The following is a 24,515-nucleotide window of genomic DNA, read 5'->3' as shown; positions in this document are numbered from 1 at the left end:
AATCAATGTAACACACACACGACTCTGCCTGCACCCAAATCTCCCCCACCCATCACCTCTCTCTCCCCATGTTCTCCATCTCCATCCTGACCAGCCTGTGTGTCCAATTGCAACCCGTCCCAAATGAACCAGGGGAGATTAGCGTGTCTGTGTCGCCTTTGCTTGATTGCAGCTGCTCTTTGCACATGGCAGACTAATCTCAGGCCCTGAGGGTTGAGGGGGTTATTATAATCATTTTCTTCAAAAGCAGAATAAAACCTAATGATAACCTATCCCTGCTGCTGCTGAAGGTGACAGACAGACGCCCTCTCCGTGTTTTAATTATCTACTTACATGGTCCGGGTTCCGCTCGTTCCCAGGCAGTGCCGTGCGTAAAGACATTTTCGTCCCTGAGTGTGCTTCACCGTCCGAGAGAAAATAAGAAGAGCGCTGTGTATTTATGTCCACACGGGGTTAAAAACACCCCCAGATTGGCCTGGTTGTCAGTCACACCAGGGGCTGTTGTATCAGTGAAAAAAAATACAGCCTCACTTCTCATACAATCCTCATTGTCACAGTCCGTGAAGGCAGCACAGATCACCAAGACAGTGATCCAGCTTAAATTGTTAGGAAAAAAAAGGTTAGCTACATCCACCTCATGTCTGTCTGGTACCAAAACAGCTTCGTCAGAAGGAAGAAAAAAACAGTCCAGACTAACACCCCCTCCCCACACTTAGCTTTTCACTTTCCCCCGATCCTCCTCAGACGCTATCGTACCATTTCTGTGATCCCTGGCTGGATCTTTAATTAAAAAAACAACAACAATCCTTTGGTTACCGCTTTACTTTCAGTTGCATCGTCTTCTGGTAAGAAACGAAAGAAAACACAAACATTGAGGCAACTAAAAGGAGTCCGTGGTCTCTGTGCGTCCCTGCGACCACCGCGGGGTGAGTTGAGAGAAAAAAGGGGGAGTTTCTGTTTTTCCTGTTAGCTAGCTAATGTGATTTTTCAGGGTGACAAACGTCAAAACGGTGGCTCCCGCGGAGAAACGGTCACGGGAACAGAAGCAGGGACCGTCTGAGAAAACATCATAAAAGACACAGAGAGATGTGAGGAGCCTTGGGATTTAAATCAACGGCGAAATGCGATTGAATTAAAGAAAGCGGCGGATGTGCAGCCTCCCAGTCAGTCAGTCAGTCTCCGGGTCCTTCCTCTCAGTCAAGTCCGCCCTTAGCTCCTCTCATTCGGTTTGGTGGTTTCGGTGTGAATTAAAAAGTCGCCTGTCGAATGACGGATGTGGCGGAAAACGAAGAAATGTCTCTCGTGTGTCGGAAACATTTGTTTTCTGTGAAGAAGACGGAAGAAAACGTGATCTCCCTCCCGTCCTCCTCCCGACAAACAGTGACAAGAGAAAGAGGCAGAGGGGAGGGAGAGGAGGGACGTCAGGCAGGGCTGCTGCTGCTGCTGCGGCCACCGCGCACGCGCACATTCGCGCGCTTTTCTCGCTCGCGCTGCCTTCATGTACTCCTCATAAAATCAGTCCTCCGACGTTCGAAAGTCGTAACAAACATTTGCTTGTGAATTAAAGTCACAATTAACTTTAGGATGACTTTCTTTTTTCTACTTTTAGTTTTGTGTACAAATAAACAGCAATAAATGGCTTCCCTTGTTTTTATGACAAAGTCTCTTGAACTTCATCTCCTGAAAAACAACAGTCTGCTTCTTTTCTCTGAGATCATTAGCGCCACCTGGTGGCTAAAAATCAATTCAATTAATTTCAATATTAATCATCATCATTCATTTAAATAGAGAAAAAAAATATCGGTTTAACGTCATTAAAAAAAAACATTGTTATCATCATAGTTATTACTATGACGAGGATACAAGCTGATTTATTTATGATTATTTACAGCAAGGTTGAACAATTATATTTTTGTTGTGGTTCCGTCCTTGATTTGAATTATTGTAATAAAAATTTAATAATAATAATAATAATAATAATTATTATTATTATTATTAGTAGTAGTAGTAGTAGTAGTAGTAGTAGTAGTAGTATATTTAGGGCTGCAACTAACAATTATTTTAATGCTAGATTGTTTTATATTAATTGTTTGGTCTAAAAAATGTCAGAAAATGGTGGAAAAATGTTCATCAGTGTTTTTTAAAGCACATGGCGACGTCCTCAGATGTCTTGTTTTTCTCCACAACTCAAAGATATTAGGTTTACTATCATAAAGGAGTAGAGAAACCAGAAAACATTCTCACTTAAGAAGCTGGAATCTGCCAAATTTTTACTTGTTTTCTTAAAAAATTATTCAAACCATGATTATTAATTAGTCATTACACAACACAGGGCTGCACAACGCTGTATTCTCTTCATGCTACACATAGAACATACATACTAATAATTAAATTTAGAATAGAATAAGATAAAATATAAAATAAATTAAAATAAGGTGATATATAGTTATTTATATATATTTACAGATACACACCAGGAAATAATTCTGTACTGCATTTTTTTGTCTGGGTGAGTATAAACAGCAATAACAATACACATAAATCACTAATATACTACTAATGATATACTTTATCACATAAAAACATATTATCATTATCATTATTATTAGTTAAAAGAAAGAGTAGGCTGACAGTTGCTTCTCTACATGTGGGTTCCAGAAATCACCACCCACCACTGAAGTGACTGGTCAAATCACTGACAGTCCAGAAGTTCCAGTTTGAACACTTAGTAGCAGTAATAATAGTAGTAGTATTGTTGTTGTTATTTCTCTGGATTGCCCCATTAGTTTTTGTACATTTTTATTGTAAACATTTCTGTTTTATATGAATGATTCTTATGTTTTTCAGTACTTGTTTTGTTCTTCTTCTTTTCTCGCACTGTTTGTTGTTTTTGCAAAAAAGGCAAATTTCTTGTATATGAAAACCTAACTAATAATAAACCTGATTCTGATTCAAATACATATTTATGTGTCAACATGTCTGATCAATTTCAAAGACTTACAAGGTTACAAATTTAGAGGGCAATCATCAGCATATTCTTTTGGAATCTCAGGTGTTGTAAACTTCATCACATGCCCATCAGTCTTACAGCCTCACCTACAAACCAAATGCCACAGTTTTACAGAAAAAATACACTGGAGCAGAACAATCCCACTTTATCGACCATCCCATGTGAAGGACACAACCAGTGAAATAGGAACACAGTGTCAACATAAACAGTCTCAGGGAATTTAGCACACAGGGGTGAAGGACGGGCTATAAAAAGAGGTCACTCTCCTAAACATATCTCACTCTCATTTGTCCTCTTTGGCTGATAATAAGACCTTAAATATAGTTAATGTGGGTCTAATATAACAATTGTTCAGCCCCTCACAAAATTAAAATCTCAAAAAGTCATGAAAACCTGCACTAAACACTGCACTTTATATTCCCTTTTGGTGGTTTTCTCTTTTAGTTTACATTATGTATCCTCTATTTGATATTTTGAACAACAGGACAAAATATTTCCAACAGCATCAAAACAAAACATCCCGCACCCACCCTGCTCTCCATGTTCTTGAAGGTACAATCACTCCATTCATGTGTGTGTGTGTGTGGGGGGGGGGGGGGGGGGGGGGGTGAGAGAGACATTATGCTACCAGAAGTTTGTGGAGACCTCCTACCAGGAAATCAGCCACTGCCTCATCTGTGTTTCTTGGCTTCAGGATTAGAAGTTATTCAACCAACGCTTATTCACAACTTACAAGAGTAATATAACAGCAGGCCTAATTACCACAGTTTGTAAGCATTAACATTTCAACACAGCTCCTTATACAATTTTTACATCTCAGGTTTCACATATTGAAAAACAGAAATGGCAGAAAAATATTTGCAGCACCAGTAAAACAGTAGAACACAAAGCAAGGTGACTTAACAAATGAGGGCTCCACTCCCCTTATCAGCAAGTTGTGTATCTGCCCTGCCTTGAGCAAAACACTGACTCTGAAACACATTAATATAAATCTACAAAAACATGCTCTCTAACACATCATTAGAAAGGTAGTTTTTTGGCTTTCTGTGGCTCTACAGCTTAGAACTTTTATTTTCCTTGTGCTATTCTATACACATTAGATATGTAACAATGGATTAAATATTATAACTAAAAAATCCCTAAGTGCTACGGCAAAATGTGATAACATCTACTGTGATATTACAGAGTTAATTAGTTTATTTTATCACTTTTATTTTATAAAAGGACTGCTACTGACTGTTGCATTACTGTTACATAATGTACATACATAATTCAAACATTCATTGCCACAATAGATGCCTTTTTTTTTTTTTTTTTACACATATTTAGGTCATGGCTGGCCACTACTTATTTTATTTTATTAAAGCTACTTCAAGATACCTTGTGGAGGCCCCTGTGGACAAAAGCAGCAATGTTTCCACTGCCATAACCACAAAATATAACATCAAAAATCAATTTTTACGAATACAAATATCCTCCTGCTTATTTTTAACTGGCTAATGTACTACTCATTGTAACTGTGAAAATATAAACCCAGGCTTGTTTCATCTAATTTCAAGGAGAATCTGACCCGGTGGTAGGCAATAAAAATAAGTACATAGAAATTGCCACTCGTTTCACAGATAATCTTGTTTTCTTATGTAGGTCATATAGAGGCATCGGTATTAAAATAAGACTGTTTCATAAGCAGTTAAAAAAAAATCCTTGTAGTAGCTTTAAAGAGGAGAAGCAGAAGCACTTGAATTTAAGAGGAGAAACAAATTTTACTTAAAAAAATCTGGTGAAAATATCAGAGTTAGTATTTAACAAAGGACATTTTTTAAAGTTTTCGTTTTTCTGTATTTTTTTAAAGCTACTAAAAGGAATTTAAACTAGTTTGAAAGTCTCAATTTATTACTGAAGCCTCTATATGACCTACATAACTTCATGAGACCACCTGCGAGAAGAACAGCTATTTCTCTATAGTTGTTCTTCATGCCTGCCAGATTCTCCTTGAAGCCACAGTGATCAGTACATTAGCAAATTTAAAAAAAGCAGAGGATTTTTACTTATGGTAGAAACACTGCCGCTTTTGTCCAAAGCGGCCTCTAAAATCAACAAAATATCAAGGTAGTAGCTTTAATGTTGCGATAAATATCTTATCATGGGACATTTTATTGTTGTATTGAGTTTTTAGTGTTGTTACATCCCTCATATACACACACAAATGAACAATAAAGGTTTTATCCAGCCTTTTATGAAATAAAGCAAACTGTAATGCGAGGTGAGCACTCCTTGATGTTTTGGTCAAGGGTGATTCATGAAACCATGGCAACCGAAATCCTCAAACCAAACACTCCATGTGTGCTAATCCTCAGACAGCTCACCTGTCATAACAGGTGGAGAGAGAGGAGCCCTGAAACTCATCAGCGCGGTTGCTCTCCATCGATGGTGAGCTACAGCTGATCCCACCATCTGCCTCGCCACAACAAATTCAGCTGAGTGTTTTGATGCCTGACAGACACTAGACTGACTACAGGCCTGTCCTGAAACTCCAAACTCAGAGTGGTTTGCATTATTAAAGATAATGTAAATATGTCCAACAAATACCCAAACTGTCTCATATTCTATCTAATTGTTCATAATATTGTAATTATTACACTGATTTGTTGATACTTTTTGTTTCTTTGGTGAGACATAACCAAAGACATAAAGTCCACATCCATTTTAAGGTTATTTTGTGTTGACATTTTGCCTTCATCAGCTCAGTCACAGTAGAGGAAATCAGGAGAAATCCAGGAAGAGAGAGACAAACGCATTCATGTAAGGTTTAAAGCAGAAAACATGAATTTTACTACTTAAAGCAGTAAGAAAAGATATGTGGCAAAGTTATTTAGAATCTAATGAGCTGCTTTTTAAGGGGAAGTGATTGTGTAACTGTGACGATCAACAACATTTCTGGCAAAGGTACAGTATTATTATTAAAGAATTTTACATCTTTGAGTATTATGAATGAATGGCCTTTTTCTTCTTAACATAAAATGATGCAACTTTTGTCTTGTGACCTGTAAAATGCAAGCAGCGTTGTTCCTGAGTTACTGTGTTCCCAGAATGAGTCTAACACTGACCCACACAGATGACACATTTACTACAACCCTATGGTTGTTTAAAACTTAAATAAAAACAGAAGGCAGTGATTTGCAAATTATCTTCAGCCTGTATTCACTTGAATACAGCAGAAAGACACAATATTAAATCTCCAAACTGATAAACTTTGTTGTCTCATTCTGAATTTGATGCCTGCAACAGAGATTGAGATTCTCTGATTTAGAGAATCCAGAGGAATCTCTGCACATAAGAGGCAAGGCTGAAAACCAACACTGAACGTCTGTGACCTTTGACGCAAAGTGGAAAACTGTGCTGTGGTCTGACGAGTCCACATTTCAGATTGTTTTCAGAAATCATGGACGTCGTGTCCTCCGGGATAAAGACGAAAAACACCATCCAGATTGTTACCAGAGCTAACTTCAAAAGACAGCAGCTGTGATGGTATGGAGGTGTGTTAGTGCCCATGGCATCATGGGTAACTGTCACATCTGTGGCCATTAATACTGAAAGGTACATACAAGTTTTGGAGCAACATGTGCTGCCATCCAGACATCTTTTTCAGAGACGTCCCTGCTTATTTCAGTGAGACAAAGCCAAGAAACATTGCAGACGTGTTCCAACAGTGTGGCTTTGTAGTAAAAGAGTTCAGGTACTAGACTGACCTGGCTGCAGTCCAGACCTGTCTACCTGAAAATGTGTGGTGCATTATGAAACATAAAATACCACAACAGGGACCCCAGGCTGCTGTGCATCAGAAGTTGTATATCAAGCAAGAACAAGAAAGAATTTCACTTTCAAAACTTCAACAATTAGTGTTCTCAGGTCCCCAACACCAAGTCTTAAAAAAAAGGGTGATATAACACAAAGGTAAGAATGTCCCCACCCCAACTTTTTTGGAAAATGTTGCAAGTATCAAATTCAGAATGAGTCTATAGTTACAGAAAACAATAAAAGTTAATCAATTTAAACATTTAATATCTTGATGTTGTACTGTATTCAGTTGAATATAGTCAAAAAAGTTCCTGCAAATCCTTGCATTCTGTTTTTGTTTTCCACAAAATCCTAACTTTTTTAAGATAGGAGTTGTGGTATAAAAATTAAAAAAGAGTACTTCCTCTGACCTGTGTTTTCCATGACTGAATTACAGATTAGAAACCAGTCTTACCTGGACTGATCTGGACCTGTTAGAGCGCACCCAGGGCCTCATCCTTCCCTCGCACTCCTACTTCCTGGTTACGACTGAGACCTTCAGTGACCTGCCGCACCCCCGCAGATTAAGAGGCTGACGCTGGAACGAGCAGGTGAGCAGCACATACGCAGATTCACTGTCATCCCTCGGAGAACAGAGAGGCAGAGACAGAGGTTTGCCAGGAGAGCAGAGAGTGGCTGCTGAAACGGGGAGGGAATCGATGCCGGAAAGAACAACCAGAGCAGCGGTCCATATTTCCATGGATTGCAGAGCCTGTTCTGAACACTGTGTTACAGAGTACACAAGCATCATTAGCATCACTGTCCGGTCAGCTGTGTATAAACCAATTAGAGGGGAAAAAAACACTGGATGTGGAATTGTCAATACATCTAATGGGCGATGGAAAAGGGAGGGAGTGAGTCTGCTTCAGTAGTGGTATATGTGTGTGTGTGTGTGTGTGTGTGTGTGTGTGTGTGTGTGTGTGTGTGTGTGTGTGTACCACAGCTAGTGATTTGTGCTGCTGTGAGCACGTCAGCAGGGATTGATCCAGCCAGTGGCTCCTGCTGACCCTGAGGCCATCAGCACACCAACAAACACATATTTGTGCACTTTGATTCTTGTGAGGACTGCCGTTGCCAAAATGTATCTCCCTAGCCTTTGAGCGCAACTATCACGTCTAAATGTCTGACCCCACCCTGACTCTTAGTCTGACTTTAACTTTAACTCTAAAACCAGGAACTGACCCTCAAATAATCCTCAGAGGAAGTGAGGAACAGGCAAGCTTACTTTCCAAACTGCCTGCACTGTCGAGGATAAAAGTACTAGAACACACATGCACAGCAGAAACATAGAGAGCCATGTTACTTTAAATTGGCAAGAAGTAAACAGCAAACCTAAAGCTGCTTTTTAAATAAAGTTTCAAGTCAAACTCATGCAAAGTTTAAATGGAACTATTCAGCTTTAGCGAGTTAACATTTTGAACAACTAACCTAATTTATCTGTGAGTTTAAACACGTTTTCAAAACTTAAGAATCTTATTTTCGAAATCTGGAAGCTCTCTGTATTATTATACATGCATCATTTTATATGTTACACTAAAAATGGTTGCATAAGTTAGGTTGTGGCTGCTGTTTGTCTATTTGTCTGTTCGATGCTGGCCAAAATTTCCTTGAAACTTGGTGAAAGGTATCGGACGGGCCAAGGAAGAACCACATTAAATTTTGGATCAGATCCAACTCACAGGCGGATACACAAATTTTTTTTCACTTTCATTAACACTGCAAGATACAGTAGATCGATTGGTCCTGGTGGACTAAATGTCTTGCATCTTAAAATCCTGTAGATGGTGGTGAAGTTCAACAGTGACAAACACCAGCAGTCTGCACGTTTAACTGCTCAAACTGCAAACAGACAGCAGTCGTTATGTTTCACTCTCAGACAGTGATTTTATGGGAGAACTGGAACAATTTGCTTTCCTCTCAGACTAAAACTAACTAACTATAGTCTTGGTTGAATTGTCTGCAATAAACTCCACCAGAGATATTAATTTAAAATGTTCAAACTTTCTGCTTCATACAAACAAGCAATAATATCAACCGTGAAGTTTGTGCTTTCTGATTTGCATCGGTTTTGCCCCGTACACTTCAATCATGTTTTTTTTTTAATCTTACTTTGCACAAATTCCTTTTGTGAAGATTTAGCTACAGTATCAGTAAAGCCTCATCAGACGTGTGTTTACTGAAAGCAGATTTATTCTGATTTTTTTGGTTAAAGTCCTGAATGTTTTGCCTTATTGGACTGTTGATGGCAGAAATTACATTTTGTTAAGGTCTGAGATGAAAAACAGTGAGCCTATTCTATAATGAAAGCCATATCAGACAAAATAATATAATTTTCGTAAAATGTCCTCCCTCCTAAGAAAAAAAAAATCTTTCTTTCGTTCCTCAAATTGGCAGGAAGACAGTTGTAACGTCCCTCATAGTGATGCACCTTTGGAGAATTATCACCTGAATCTGCTGCTGCTCTCAGCTTCATGGAGCTTTAAAGTTTCAGCTCATTGTTCAGCTGTGTGAAACAAAACTGATTTTCTGATTTGGTAGCCAAATTACGCAGATGGTGTCATTATTTTCTGGGTATTACACTGTGCAATCAACATTTAATTCATAATGATAAGTATTAAGATAAAATAATAAGGCAAAAAGTTGTGTATTTCCACATTTAAGGTAGGATGAGTAGCATGAAGACATTTTCATATAGTCCAGACCAGACATGATGGTTCACTGTATAATTATTCTGATTAAAAGACAAATTTTTATCTTTATTTTCCTGTGCCAATAGATCCTCATGCTGCTTCAACATCAGACTGCTGTCGAGTCAAATTCTCATGCATTTATTATATTAGACCAGTTCTATTTCGGTATGATTAAGTATATGGTGTGTTTGCATTATCATATTATTTTTTAAACAACAGTCTGCTGTGCTCTTATGAGCTCAGTTCCTATTGAGTCTGACTTTCTCTGGACAAAGTACTTATCTAATGATGGATCCACTAATGTGGTTTGTCAGTGTGCAGTTACACTCTTTCTTCATGCATGTGAGAAAATGTGTCATGCAATTAAAAGATGGAGACCTGAAACCACTTAACCAAACTCTGTTTTGCTGTCATTCTAAGAAATGTCTTTTCATAACCACAAGCTTCTCTACAACGGACAAACTACTCTTACAGAGCTCCTCTGTCTAGTCCATAGACATCCTGTGACAAACGTCGTGCGACTTCAGTCACTGCCTTCTCATCAGTGGTAAGTTTTGATTTAAAAATAATTATAATGGTCTAACAAAGACATTTGAAATTGGTTTTCTGAACAGATGATTGCACAGTACTTTTGACCACACCAAAAATATAAATCTAGAAGGTGTTTGAATTGTAATTTATACTACTTGCCCTAAATAAAAAGAGTTACACTGATAGTTGACAAATACTATACAATAGTACTATAGAAAAATAAACTCTCTATCTGTTACATTATTTCACATTATTTTTGGTCTTCTTTTGATCTCTATCTTGTTCAAATATTCTTATAATATATACTGTGAACCTTTGCATGTTCCCTGGTGAAAACTTTGCACATTCTGCACAAAACTGTACAGACCTTTAAATAACATATTGTAAATATGTTTTTCCATATCTTATTGTGATTTTTTTTTATTTTCTACTTATCTACTGTCTTTTAAAATTTTTCTTGGCATTAAACCTGATTCTGATTGAAGTACGACTAATTAAAAATTCTAAAAACATTTATTTTCTTTAGAAATATAAAGTTTATTTCTCTTTTTATCTGACTACTCTGACAAACCACAAATCAGAACATTATGATGGATGGAATACAACAAATACAACAAAATGAGGAGGATTAAGTTGATTCAGAATATATATTGGTACAGACACTATACAGATGAAAAATAGTTGAAATTTTGAAAAGTTTGAGCTGTTTTAACTCACCTAATTTTTACTCAATTCTGTCAGACCCTGTTCTCCGAAACCAAAGCTAACTTGCAAATAACTTTACAATTTATTACACTTGTATTTTTTTTAATTCTCCCATGCTCTGTGTTTGTTTTAAGCTGTAGCCGACCATGCTGGCAGCCTTAACTTTGTCCTCCTTGAGCCTCTTGGTGTGGGCGTCCAACCTCTGCCCCCCAGCCTGCCAGTGTCAACATGATCTGACCGTTATTCTGTGTCATGGACTGGACCAGATCCCTGAGCTGCCAAATGACACAAAGAACCTGTATGTCTCATACAACAAGATACAGGAAATACCTCAGCGTGGGCTGGAGAGGCTGCAGGTACGAAGCACACTGCGCCTGGTAAACTGTACTTTGTGCATGACACTTTGAAAATTATGCAGCACTGTGGCCTATTTAGAGACTCCTGCAACAGGAAAGTCCCGGGTTTAATTTGTTTGTCTTCTGGTGATATCCTGCACCAAGACAGTGAAGAACTGAACCTTCATTAAAGAACCATACTGCTGTTTGCACACGAGATTGTGTATATTCTATCTGCCCAATATTTTACAAAGCATATCTCAAGTATTAATACAGATGATGCAGTTAGCTTGTTTGGAGGGGGGGGGGGGGGGGGGGGGGGTTGGTCCTCTGGCCCCCAAGTGACTTTAAAAAACAATGACAGATAGTTAAGCATTGTGGGAATAATTAATTCTTCAAGATCAACATGTTTATTTGTGTGTGTTAAATTTGAAGCAAAGGGAAACTGCTAGCCTGGCCCCGTCTAATAACAATTTTAAGTTGTCTTGTTTATTAAATCCTTTCAAAACAACAATTTGTTGCCTGACTATTTCTTGGCCCGCAGTACAGCAGGGCTCTTGCTAAAATTGTGAATTGTTGTTCTTACTTTTTTCAAGGATTAAAGCAGCAAAAACAAAAGTGACCATAACAAAATTCTATTATCAGTTGTTTAAATTCTAAATTGAGGCCTGTAGCCTTAATGTCCACTTGGATTTCCAAAACACTCAAGATGATGTTGATGTTGACTATTATCTTACACTAATAATATTAAGTTTTAATTTGATATAAAAAGTCTGTCACTTAAAAATCTTAAAATAATAACTCCTCTCTCCTTCTTGGATATTCTGTCAGGTCCTGGATCTCACTACGAACCAGCTGAATGTCTACTTAACCATCAACCCTGTTTGGCCTAATATGACGAATCTGTCTGTGCTCTTTCTATGTAACAATGGTCTGACATTTCTACACCCTGGCCAGTTCCTGAACTGCCCCGCTCTCACATCACTGGATCTGAGTGAGAACCAGATCAAATATCTACCAACTGGTTTACTGCATGGATTAGCTAATCTGATGAAACTGAACCTGAATTTTAACGAGATTCAGATGCTACAGGTTGGTGGATTGGAAGGAGCCTTCGCCCTCACTGACCTCTACCTTGTCCATAATAATATAACAAAGATAGAAGAAGGTGTGTTCAAGAACTCAGCGGCGTTGGAGACACTTGTTCTGTCCAGGAACAGAATCACAAGTATAGATGAGGCCAGCTTCAGAGGAGCGACGGGTCTCAAAAAACTTGACCTAAGTGGCAACATGCTGGTCACTGTTCCAGTTGAGGCACTGAGGGATGTAAACACGCTCACACATCTGAATCTAAAGATGAACCGCCTCATCAGCCTTCAGGAGGATTGCTTCTCCTCACTGAGCATGTTGGTTCATCTAGACTTGAGCAACAACAAGCTGACCGCTCTGTCTGAGGGATCCCTGAGAGGTTTGACCATGCTGAGTGAGCTGGACCTCAATGCCAACCTCATAGGTTCTCTTCCCTCCAAAGTCTTCCATGACCTGAGCAGCCTTGAGAAACTTGATTTGTACAAGAACAGACTGACATCTCTTTCTCCGGGAGTATTCAGTAACTTGACCAACCTGCAAGAGCTGCAGCTGGACAGCAATCAGATCTCTGCCATTCCAGTTGGGGTGTTTGATTCGCTTCCCAATCTCGCTGACCTGCAGCTGGCAAACAACAGCATCCTGGAGCTCCAGCCTGCTCTGTTCAACCAGCTAAAGTCACTACACAGCCTGCACTTGGCGTACAACGCTCTGAGGCACCTGCCCAAAGGTATTTTCCACAAGGTGAAGAACCTCAAGACGATACACCTCAACGACAACCACATCAGGTCTCTACATTCCTCAGTCTTCCATCATTTGGCGAAAGTTAATTCGCTGTGGCTCTCTCGCAACCATCTCTCCTCTCTGCACCCGGACCAGTTCAGAGACCTTGTCCGTTTAAAAGAGTTAAGACTAGATGGAAACCACATCGGCAACCTTCCCACACGCCTGTTCATGAATCTGGAAAAACTAATAACACTGGATCTGGACTACAACCGCATCTCTGACCTGTCCTCTGATGACTTTGAAGGGTTGACCCACCTTAGAGAGCTCAGGCTGAGCTTCAATCGGCTCCATGACATCCCTTTCAACACCTTCCATCTCCTCCACAACCTCCGCAGGCTTCTGCTGAGGAACAACAGCCTGGACCGTTTACACCCTCAGCTCTTTGCCCAACTCTCAAAGCTGACAGAACTCAACTTGGAAGGAAACAAGCTGGATCACTTGCAGCCTGATGTATTTCAAGGACTTACAAACCTCCAAAAATTGAATTTAAAGTCAAACCAGCTCAGAGCAGTGGAGAACGGTACTATGGAGTTGTCAGGAAACCTAAGTGCTGTGTATTTGTCAAGTAATTTGTGGGACTGCACCTGCACACGTATTGTCTACATCAGCAGCTGGGTCAACATGCACACAAACAAGCTCGGAGACCAGCCTGTCTGCTTCTTCTCACCTCTCTCCTCTTCCTCACCCTTTACTCAGCATACAGCACTCTCGCAGGCAGCGCTGTCTCCCCTGTTGTCACAAGATCATTGCATTTCAAGTTCTGCAAGTAGCTCATCACCATCATTTCCTCTGGAAACACTGACACTGCTTTTTCTCACAGCTGTCAACCCACTTTTACATCTTTGTAGTGGTTTAGTCCTCTCTGAACTTGTTTTCCTGCCTTTGCTTTTCATGTCTGCTCTTGGTTTCTAGATATTTGCAACTCAATCTGACCAGACTGTGAGTCTGAATATCTATAGATGGATTCCGTAATTGTGTAAATAAGATTACTCCATGCAAGGTTTGCACTGGCTTTGCAAATTTTCACTTGATTCCAGACAAAATAAGCCATGAATTTCAACTCATCCAGACCTCAGATGCAGTAAATCTCTCTGGTCACAAGGTGAAAATCTCCTTTATGTGTCCGGAGCACTCTCAAAGTCCACTGAGATGGCTTTCTGTATTTATGCACACAAGAATGAAACAATTTGCCTGCTGGTGTTGGATTTGCTGTAACACTGGTTTCTTTTAAAAACAATCTAAAGACTTTACTTTTCACTAGAGCATTTTTTTAAATGAACACAAGCCTGAATGTGTGCGTGTCTACAAAGATGACACATTTTGCTGTTTTATGTGAAATACCCCGAACTGCTTTTGTATGATATTGTGCCTCCGAATAAATTTGATTTGAACTGCATTGAAATAATGTGATTGTGCAAAAGTCAAAGATAGATTTGTGAGTATTAAGAGGATTTTTGAATAACTGGAAAATAACTCAAACTTTTTGATTTCATTGACAAATAAATCTGGGGAGGGGGAGCACAAATAACTCTTGTGACTCTAGTGATTTGCATCAGCTCCTGGTTTTGTATCTTGAGTCAGAACAGTGGTTCTGAAACTGGGGGATGCAGAGCCACTGCAGAGGGAAGGTGGATGACCGAGAGAGAAATATAGCGTGAAAAAAGTTGAATGAAAATCTGTCCGTTGTTTCGCTTATCCTTAAATGATGTCATTTTAATTGTAGGGTGGGGGCACATGAACTTTTGTCAGCTTCTGAAGACGGGGACATCAGAAAAAAGTTTGGGAACCACTGACTTGGAACCTTACTTTAAGGCTTTGAGGATTGAGCATGTGTTCATAAATACTGTCAAAACTGGATTGATGACAAGAGATAAGTTAATGAATTTTTGTGTTAGTGTGTGCATTTGATTTCGAGGGCATACCAGTCAAAAAGAGTGATGCGAGGCTCTTTAAGCTTTTCTCAGAAGAAAAAGAATCCACAAGATTTAAAGTTCAATGTTTATGAGTTTGACTCACAATCACAAAGTTATAACAAATATACACTCCACAAGAGAAGTTACAGACGAGACATTCTGACAAAATAATAGTTTCAGAATCGTTCTCAGTCAGCACGTTGGTGCTAATAATAAAGCACACAAGGCAACTTTGTTTCCTAAAACTCACAGTTGTATTTCTTTAATCTGTTGAAGATTATCTAAAACCAAGTTTAGTTAAAGGTGCAATATGTAGGAATTAACACTCCAAACAAATAGAAGGACTGGAGGCCCGTAGCACCGGGGCAGTGCACAGATGTTTTGGACCACCGGGAGGACGACATTCTCAGGTACAGGGTTGGTGGGCGGTTGCTGCAGAACAGAACTGACCTCAGCAGCCTACCAGTGACCACGACTGGACCAAGACCAAACACAGTCTCTAAGTCAGACGGAAACGAGTTTTACAACAGGGAATACAGTACTGAGGTGATTTACAGTGGCTCCGACCAGGACCCTGACTTCAGGGACGACAAAGTAACAGTGGGTTCAGGAGAAGCAGGAAGCGGGTTATGGCAGCGTCAGCCAGGGTGTTTCCAGGAGACAAACTCAGCAAGAAAACTTATTCTTCTTTCTTTACATTCTGTTGATGATTTTAGTATTTTTTTTAAAAGGGTTTTAAATTCATACTCTTACATATTGCTCCTTTAAACCATTATAAATATCACTCTTACAACTTAAATAGGGCTTTGTTAAAAAAAACCTGAAAAAGCTGCATCAGTCAGTCACACCTTTATAGTCTTACAGTCATTATTCTGGGACTCTTAAGGTTATGAAAATGGCTTTTAAACTTTTAAATCTGTTTGGCACATTAGTTTGCCACCGGATCAATTTTCATTTCAAGGGAAAGCTTTTTCTTACAGTTGTGGTGTTAACAAGTCTAATTGTGTTGGCTTTTTGTTTTAGTACCCAGCTGCAAACATATGGCCTGATTTTATTTCAGTTCTCCTGTATAACAATACAAAAAAAGTTAGGAAGCTCACACTAATTTTCTTAAACTTTCACCCAGATTTTTCTGACATCTTCCAGCAAACTCTGCTTACAAATATATTTAGAAAAAAGAGCTAAAAGTCTCTCAGTACATGCAGGTTCCTTCAGTGATACCATGATACTTCAGCAAAGTGAATTTTCAGTTATTACCGTGTATAAATTTCACATTTTGTCCATGTTTTCGGTTTAGAATGACATGAGCTCCTTTGAAATGCACTAAAACCTTTGGACTGTTCTTCTTAGTTCAAACTGTTTTCAGAAGCACTTCTTCCTTACATGATCTCTTGTACCTTATTCAAGCTGCCATACATGTTTCACTCACTGCAAGTCTGCAAATGCCTTAAATCTAACACAACAAGGTGCTCACCTAAGTCTCCTCAACCTTCGATCATGATAATGTACACATTAACTCTCCGCCTCAACTAAAGGTTGTTACTTTATTTGTTCACTCATCTGAACTCAATGCTGCATCCATCTCCACCACCTTCATCGAGGTTAGCTTCTCAGTGAAACAAAATAAATCTGGTTAACCCAACTTCATTATCACCAAAACCGCTCCTAAGGCAAACTCTCCCTTCATTATGCCTCGGCTCATTTATTCCTCAACAGGTACAGGGAGGCTGACGTCATCCACTCCACCACCAGGGCAGGTGTGCCATCACAGTTTAGCTTCAGACGTAGAAACACTTGTGGTCCTTCAGGTTCCTCAGGTACGAGAAACTCTTTCCGCACTTGTCGCACATGAACTGCTTCTCCCCGGTGTGTATCTGCTGGTGGGCTTTCAGGCTGTTGCCCTGGTTGAAGCTGCGTCCGCATATGTCGCAGCTGAACGGCTTCTCCCCGGTGTGGATACGCTGGTGTCTGTTCAGGTTGCCCGTGTTGCTGAAACATTTCCCACATGTGTCGCAGCTGAACGGTTTCTCTCCTGTGTGGACCACCTTTGAAGAAGAAGAAAAACTGTAAGTAAAATAATTTTCAAGTCTTGCATCAAGATTTATACTACACTGGGCCTCATGCTAGAAAATGTTTGTACATGCTTATTAGAGTTGCAATGATTAATTGATTATCATACCAATCAATGACTATTTTGATCATCGATTTGTCATTCATCATTTTTTTAAGAGAAAAAAGTCAAAATTCTGTGATTCCAGTTTCTTAAATGTAATTATTTCTCAGCACAGCACATTGAATATTTTTGGGCTGCAGGCAAAACATGACATTTGAGGACGTCACCTTGAGGTTTGGAGAACACAATCAACATTTTTCACCATTATCTGACATTTTATCGGCAAACAACTACTAGTCAATTAATCAAGAAAGTAATTGACCGACTAATTGACTGAAAATAATCTTTAGTTGCAGCCCTGATGCTCCTAAGTGTTCAAAGTCAGATCTACCCAACTCTCTGAGCTGCCCAAATCTGTTTTAAATCGCTTGTTTTGATGAATGACAATTTCACATGAGGAGTTGCACGTTTGTCCCTGTTTGTTTGTTTCATTCATCCCTGTCGTTTGCTGGTTTATATCATCACATATGGTATCTCTTTACTAATGTTATACCTGTCCAGTACAAAAACAATAATCAGTGCAAACCTACTTGATGTGATTTAAGGCTGCTGTGCTGTGTAAACATGCGACCGCAGATGTCGCAGGAGAAGGGTTTCTCCCCCGTGTGCGTCTTCAGGTGAATCTTCAGGTAACTGGACGACTTGAAGCTCTTCCCACAGAGCCCGCAGCTGTGAGGCCTGTCCACCGTGTGGTGCTGCTGGTGCGAGCGCAGGTCGGTGATGGAGCTGAGCCGCCGGCCGCAGAGCACGCACGTGCACGGAATAGTCGCCGCATGCGTCTGGAGGTGTTTGCGAAGCGAGTCCACACAGGCCACCGTTGTGCCGCACGCCACGCACGCCAGCGAGTTCTCACCCGAGTGAGAGGTCTTCTGGTGCATCTTCAAGGCGCTCTTCTGGATGAAACATTTGCCACAGGTCTCACAGCTGAAGGGACGCTCACCGGTGTGTATCCGCTGGTGGCCTTTCAGCGTGTCAGCCTGGTTGAAGCTTTTGCCGCAAGTCTCGCACCTGAACGGTTTTTCCCCTGTGTGTATGCGCAGGTGTCGCTGCAGGTTACCTTGTATCGTGAAGCTCTTGTTGCAGTACTGACAGTTATAGGCCCGCTCTCCTGTGTGGACCATCTGATGCATTTTGAGGCCGTGGGCGCGATAGAAGCTCTTTCCACACTGCTCACAGCGAAACGGTCGGACGTCAGCGTGGAGACGCTGGTGGTTCCTCAGGAGCTGCTTCAGCGTGAAACCCTTCCCACAAACGTCACATGTGTGCGGCCTCTCACCTGTGCATGGGAACAGTGAGTATTGTAAGAGTAACAGAATACGATATTAAAGTTGCTTGCATGCATCTTATGTGTCTGTATATGTCATCATCATTATCATCACAACTTTTTGAGGTAATAAATATGTCAGGGTTGTTGGTTTGTCGGCTTCTTGTAGAGTCCTTATGTTTCTTTTACTGTATTAGACATACAGCTGAACTCTCACCTGTGTGAAGCAGCATGTGTGCATTGAGGCTTCGCTGGAACGAGAAGCCTCGGCCACACTGGGAGCAGTGGAAAGGTTTCTCTGTGTTCGCCTCGTGGACGGCCTGGTGGGCTTTGAGCTGCAGCAGCTTGGTGAAGGTTTTCCTGCAGTGTTTGCAGCTCAGAGGCTGCTGGTTCTGACTCTGACTGTCCTTCCTCGCTCGGCCTCGGTGGGACTTGGGCTTTACGGTGCGTTTAGGTCTGGTGGTGAATCCTGGGTCGCCGTCATCTGGATCTTCTGGGTCCAACTAACAGAAAAAATGTCCGAAGTGTTTACTCATTTTCTTTAAGCCAGTTTTCCTTTTCTTGTTTACGGCCAAGAGAGCAGAAACAAATGGGAGTAATTCATCACATGCTTAACACAAATTGACACATGGAGGCAATTTAAACAAATATTCTTAATCATGAAAAGACATAAATAAATATAAACAGACAAGTAACACAAAATGAATGAGGTATTTGTGAAATTAACCTGGTAGTCTGGGTCGTCACCGTCATCCTGGCCCGGGTCATCTCTGTAATGACCAGAATCAGAGGACGCCTGGTCAGCCAACGCCTCCAGTCCTTCCTCCTTTATTATCACAGGTTGGATGTTGTCCTGAGAGGAAGAGAGAATATGAACACATTTAAGAGTCACAACACAGACAACATGATGTCTGGTTGTCCTCGGGAACTAAAAATAAAAAGATATGGGGCCCCGTTCACAGAATTTTGTCTACATTTGGCCTTGGTCTGCTTTTCATGGTTCAGCACCTTCATTCTAATTAGGAGAAATCTTTAGCCAACAGTGTGCAACGGTATTTTAGACAACAGTGTGCTCTCGACTGTGGCAGAACATCCCTGAAATGAGATTCTGAAAACTTGTGGAAACTTCTCTGAAGAGTGGAAGCTGTTACAGCACCAGATTTAACAGTCAAATTTGGATTGACGAAATAAAACTTAAACAAACAACTTAAATCTCATTCTTTGACACTTGGTAAAGAATTTTTTTATTTACACTCTGCTTCAAGATTAAAAAGTCTTAATGTTTTGTGAAGAAGAGAACAGAAATGTGGAAAAAAGCAACCAATATAAAACCCATTTCAATGTTGAAAAAGATGTCAGATCATCTGTATGAGACAGGACAGGATTTTACCTCGTAAGTTCTTCCTTTCCAGAGGTGAATTATTGGTGACCTCTTCACTCCAGCATCACCACCAGCCACAACTGTGGACATTCAAAAACTCTTCATCAGTGTTTTTGTGGCAATTTCTCTATCAGACTAAGGACAATGTGTCCAGACACAACGCATTACTGTGTCACCTTCTTAACTCTTCAATAGCAAACAGTTCTAACATCATACAGTGTCTGAAGGAGGACAAACTGTTCCTAACATCGGTGCTCACTGCACATTTATAGCCTGCATTTTATCCCAGCTTTGCTGCAAACAGTGAGAGAGGAACAGGCTGAGGATAAATATTTAAGGACTCAAAGTGAAGAAAACACGGACAACAGAAAATCTCTGATGAAGACCGACTCCTGTCGATCTCTGATGAGCTCATGGAAACAATGAAAAAGGATCCAAGTGTTTAGTTTTATTATGTGAAAACTCAAACACATAATTCTTATCCCAACCTACAAAGCTAGGTGGCATAAAATCATTAGACAGTAAAAGTTAAGTGAACTCTATGGGCCAGTTAATTCATATTAACTTTAAATTAACTTTGAGTTTTGAAAAATAAAAAATACAGTTACTGTTCCTTCCACTTATACAGTGATGGAAGGAGTATTCAGATCTTTTAGTGAAGGTAGTAAATCCAGTGTAAAATACTCCGCACAAGTAAAAGGCCTGCATTTAAACCCCGACATAACTAAAAGAATAAAAGTTAGTTACTTATACTAATAAAAAGTATAATACATATTAATTTATTTAAAGTACTTAAAGTAAAAGCACTCATGAAGGAGAGTGGTTCATTTCAGAATCATATAATGTTACTGGATTATAATCAGTGATGAATTTATGTGTTGAATCACTTTAATGTCACAGCTGATAAAAGTGGAGCTCATTGAAGTACTTTATATACTGCTCTGTAGTTTAATATATATTAAAGGGTAGGCAGCATTGTTTTGGTATCACTGAGAAATAATCTCATAATAATCTTTCAGCGAATTGTAAATGAAATGGTCTGAGACAGAACCTCTTGGTTCTGTTTTCAGGCTTTAGAGAATCTGGCCCGTGACGGTAGATTTAAACCAATCACAGGCCATCTCAGAGCAGGCGTTCCTATTGGCTGTTCTGCTCGTGCAGCTGCTCGTGCACATTCCTTCAGTGAGATCCTGAATCAATGGCGGAAACTCCTGCAGGAGGAGATGAAACTAACTCAGATGAGACTCAACAATCAACTGTGTTTAGACTTCCTACCTACTGCAGCTATAATACATGTATATAATAATTTATTTGATTTGTATTTTGCATTAATGAACTGAATCAGGAAGTGACAGGTAACTAAAGTACCAAATAAAAGTAGTGGAGTAAAAAGTACAATATTTGACTCCAAAATGTAGTGGAGTAGAGGTGTAACTAGTAGTGCTGCTTGTTTCACTACCTCATTTTTGCCAACATATACAAAAGTTAGCTGCTGTTTTGTAATAAAAGGTGGTGAGTTAAATATCAACATGTCATCTAATATATAATAATCAACACAACTCATTTTCAGTGAAAGGTTAAACTCGTCACCTCTGCGACTCTTCCTCCCTGAGCGCTGGCTCTGGACGGTCTCTCCCTCTGCTCCGTTGGTCGCAGCCTTCCCGCCCTCCTTCGGTCGGCTGCTTCCCTCCGTCAGCTCCTCGCCTTCGTTCTGACCTCCGCCGCCCTCCAGCAGCAGCTTCAGCTCCGTCTCTGCCACCTCCAGTCTCCTCCTCAGGTCCTCGGTCTCTGCAGCACCCTGTGTCACCTGCAAACACAAACCAGAGCTTTTTAAACAGAAATCAAAATCAAAATTTGTTGTTATCTAGTTTTACATCTCTGTCACAAACAGGATTAGAAACTCAGCATCAAGAAAACTTTCTGGAATGACGTCCTGATTCTTTACCTGATAACATTAACAACAGATAAAAGTGTAATCAGAAAAAGTGACACAGACTTTCCCCAGATGAACACAAACAAACACACCGACACGGTGAGGTGACGTACTTCCAGCTGCAGCAGAGACGAACACTCGTGGAAAAGCTGACAGATCTTCTCCACGGCGTCTCGAGCCAGAGACGTCATGAAGACGCTGAGCTGGATCACCTGATGGGAACGACACAGACCGCATCATCATCATGTTAGAGACAGACGCACACTAAATAAATAAACTTATCACATGTCAGAGCAAAAGGTGAAAATGAGTGGATTGTTTCAGATGATCTGTTATATTTGTAAAGAGGTTATTAATCCTGCAGTCAGTCTTAGAGGGAAATGATGCAGTTACAATATTCCAGTTCTCCTATTTCTGTTTATTTATTCTTATTATTCGTTACATTGTATTATATATCATATGTTGTTTTTTAGCAGTTTAAGAAAAACATACCAAATCTTTGTTGGTTTAAACTTAACAAGTGCCCAGAGCTGTTGGCTTTTCTGTCTCATATGATTACAAATGGAATATTTTTTAAACTTTTTGTCTCTTTTAGAAACAGTTTACACGTAATTATAGTTTAATAACTTAATGGTGTAATATGCATTTCTCAGAAACACTGTATGGACTGTTTTGCGGCTGCAACTAACAATTATTTTCATATTTGATTAATCCGTCAGTTATTTTCTTGATTAATTGATTAATAATTATTAGTTCTAAAATGGCAGAAAATGGTTAAAAAAAAAAAAAAGGTTCTCAAAGCCCAAACCCAAAGATTTTTAGTTTACTGTCTTAGAAGAGTAAAGAAAGAAAGAAAGAAAAAAAAAAAAAAAAAAAAAATCACATTTAAAAAGCTGAAATCAGAGAATTTTAACTTTATTTCTTAAAAGAAGATGCTCAAACTGATTAATTGATTATTGTTATAATTGTCATTTAATTTAGTAATAGAGTAATAATTGATTCATCAATTAATTGTTGCAGCTTTAGACTGTTTAATGAAAAACATATTGACCCAAAATTCAGTAAATAATATTAGTTCTATCAGCAAAATGTTCTTAAAGTGTCAAAGGTAAATGTTTGCAGTGAATGCGTGAAGATCTCTTTGTTATATTACGATAAATACTGTAGGATTTGTGTTATTGATGGTTCAGGAACATAAACAACATTGTCTTATTTAATTCCTTTTTTTTTTATGTGAAGCACTTGATGCATGTGATTTCTTTGGGCTGCTACACAAATAAAGTTTATAATTAGAGTTATTATTATTATTATCATTATTATTATTATTATTATTATATTGACTGATGTCATCTTTTCTTTAATTCTTATTGTCAAGTTTTTCTCGTTTTCCTGTTCATATCTATTTTAACTGTTGTCATATTTTATTATGTTTAGTGTCTTTTGCTCGTGTCTTAGTTTCACTTCATTTTTAGGTTAACTTCGTCTTGCTTCTGTTTGGCCTCATCATGTTGACCTTCTGGGAATCCTGATCTTTTGCTTTCTTTGTCAAAGCACTTTGAAAACTCTGTTTTTAAAGGTACTATTTAAATAAAATTATTATTATTATGGTGGAAGAAATACTCAAACATCATAAATACACAATAATTTATTAGATTGTTTTATTTCTAATTCAGTCTGACTCTGCAAAATACATTTTATCTGAAATATCAAATAAATGTAGAGCAGTGAAAAATACAATATTCGTTTCTGAAATGTAGCTGAGGAAAAGTATTAAGAAAAATAAATTAGAGATACTAAAGTGCAAGTCACTTGAAATTGTACGATACAATACTTGACTAAATGTACTTAAATAAATCCCACCACTGGTTATTATTGTAAATACTGTCAGAAACTGATCAATAAATCCCTTCAGGTAAGATTCACGTTGGTGAAACCTGTAGCTGAACCGTCTGTAGACATACAGCAGATAGATAAGCCCGGGCCTGCTGTCCAACTCAAAATGGCGATCAAAGATGGATTCTTCTCGATTGTTCTGCTACCTTCATGAACCAGATCTACATGTTTTAATTTAATTTAGCCTGAATATAGACTCTACACCACATAACAGCCCCGCAGCGAGTGTTTATGCGAGTTTAGTCGTTGGAAGCTAACTAGCTAGCTCTTCTATTTCTATGATCAGCTGGTTGTTTAGACGCCAGACAGGAGGAAGCATCAACACACACACAGAGGAGAGGAGGATGTAACCGACACACCAACAGACACCGACAACAGCTCCACGTTAACGTACCGTCTCAGCCGAGGAGCCGTGTGTGTTTTCAGCCGAACATAACGAAGACTCTTGTGGATGTGTTGGATCGGAGCCGCCGATAACTTTGGTCATTTCTGCAACAGTCGCGTTGACCATTATCTCCAAAATGGCGCCGACCCGCGCCTCCAAATCTGACATTCTGGCTAATTAATATGTCGGCTATAAATGTTGTTTCACTTCTACAATTTTATAAGAAAATAAACAGCTATTTTTGGTGGTATAATATTGGCGTGGTGAACAACACTCGTACCGCTCACAACACGGATCATGTTTTCCTCTTCCCGGTTCAGGTTCTTCAAAATAAAAGCACGCATACCCACAACGGTCCTGTTCAGCGCTCATAACCACCTCCTCACACTGAAACCACGTCACACGCTGAGTAAGAAGTTTGACTATACTGTTCTTTCAAATCATCTCCAGTCTACGATAAAAATGTGCAATCATAAAAGTCTTAAACTTGTCTAGCTTAATGGAAAAGTTCAATGGACGAGTGGGAAAGGGCGGAGTATTGTTTTTGTTTGTTTGTTTGTAATTAATTGTGTGAATGCTACACTACATCAATA

The 24,515-nt window shown here is 39.4% G+C and overlaps 3 protein-coding genes across 6 annotated transcripts in view; 1 reads left to right on the top strand and 2 right to left on the bottom strand.

Moving 5' to 3' along the window:
* mark4b (MAP/microtubule affinity-regulating kinase 4b) overlaps window positions 1-1,464 on the bottom strand; it is a 63,695-nt gene extending 62,231 nt beyond the window's left edge. For 2 of the 4 annotated variants that reach the window (XM_084717534.1, XM_084717535.1), the window contains exon 1: window positions 334-1,463. In XM_084717534.1, coding sequence (XP_084573660.1) covers window positions 334-381 — 48 coding nt within the window. In that variant the 5' untranslated portion in view covers window positions 382-1,463. Of the gene's footprint in view, window positions 1-333 lie in introns of all 4 variants that reach the window. The other 2 variants (XM_084717537.1, XM_084717536.1) reach the window with 2 other exon arrangements.
* An 8,641-nt stretch (window positions 1,465-10,105) lies between these two features.
* LOC146328498 (uncharacterized) lies at window positions 10,106-14,604 on the top strand. Its single transcript, XM_084716406.1, has 2 exons — window positions 10,106-11,129; window positions 11,940-14,604. The coding sequence occupies exons 1-2, from the start codon at window positions 10,920-10,922 to the stop codon at window positions 13,890-13,892; spliced, it is 2,163 nt and encodes a 720-aa protein (XP_084572532.1). The 5' UTR covers window positions 10,106-10,919; the 3' UTR covers window positions 13,893-14,604.
* Window positions 14,605-14,971: 367 nt separating this feature from the next.
* Window positions 14,972-24,333, bottom strand: LOC146328497 (uncharacterized). The gene is made up of 8 exons (XM_084717532.1): window positions 23,932-24,333; window positions 21,758-21,856; window positions 21,302-21,518; window positions 19,721-19,791; window positions 19,058-19,183; window positions 18,548-18,833; window positions 17,597-18,342; window positions 14,972-16,938 (listed from the first exon to the last, which is right to left on the bottom strand). The coding sequence occupies exons 1-8, from the start codon at window positions 24,088-24,090 to the stop codon at window positions 16,672-16,674; spliced, it is 1,971 nt and encodes a 656-aa protein (XP_084573658.1). The 5' UTR covers window positions 24,091-24,333; the 3' UTR covers window positions 14,972-16,671.
* Window positions 24,334-24,515: the final 182 nt, after the last annotated feature.

The sequence above is a fragment of the Lutjanus erythropterus genome, chromosome 4 (genome assembly GCF_056507025.1).
Source record: "Lutjanus erythropterus isolate fLutEry1 chromosome 4, fLutEry1.hap2, whole genome shotgun sequence".
Classification (NCBI taxonomy): domain Eukaryota; kingdom Metazoa; phylum Chordata; class Actinopteri; order Lutjaniformes; family Lutjanidae; genus Lutjanus; species Lutjanus erythropterus.
This window is presented reverse-complemented; position numbering and strand designations above follow the sequence as displayed.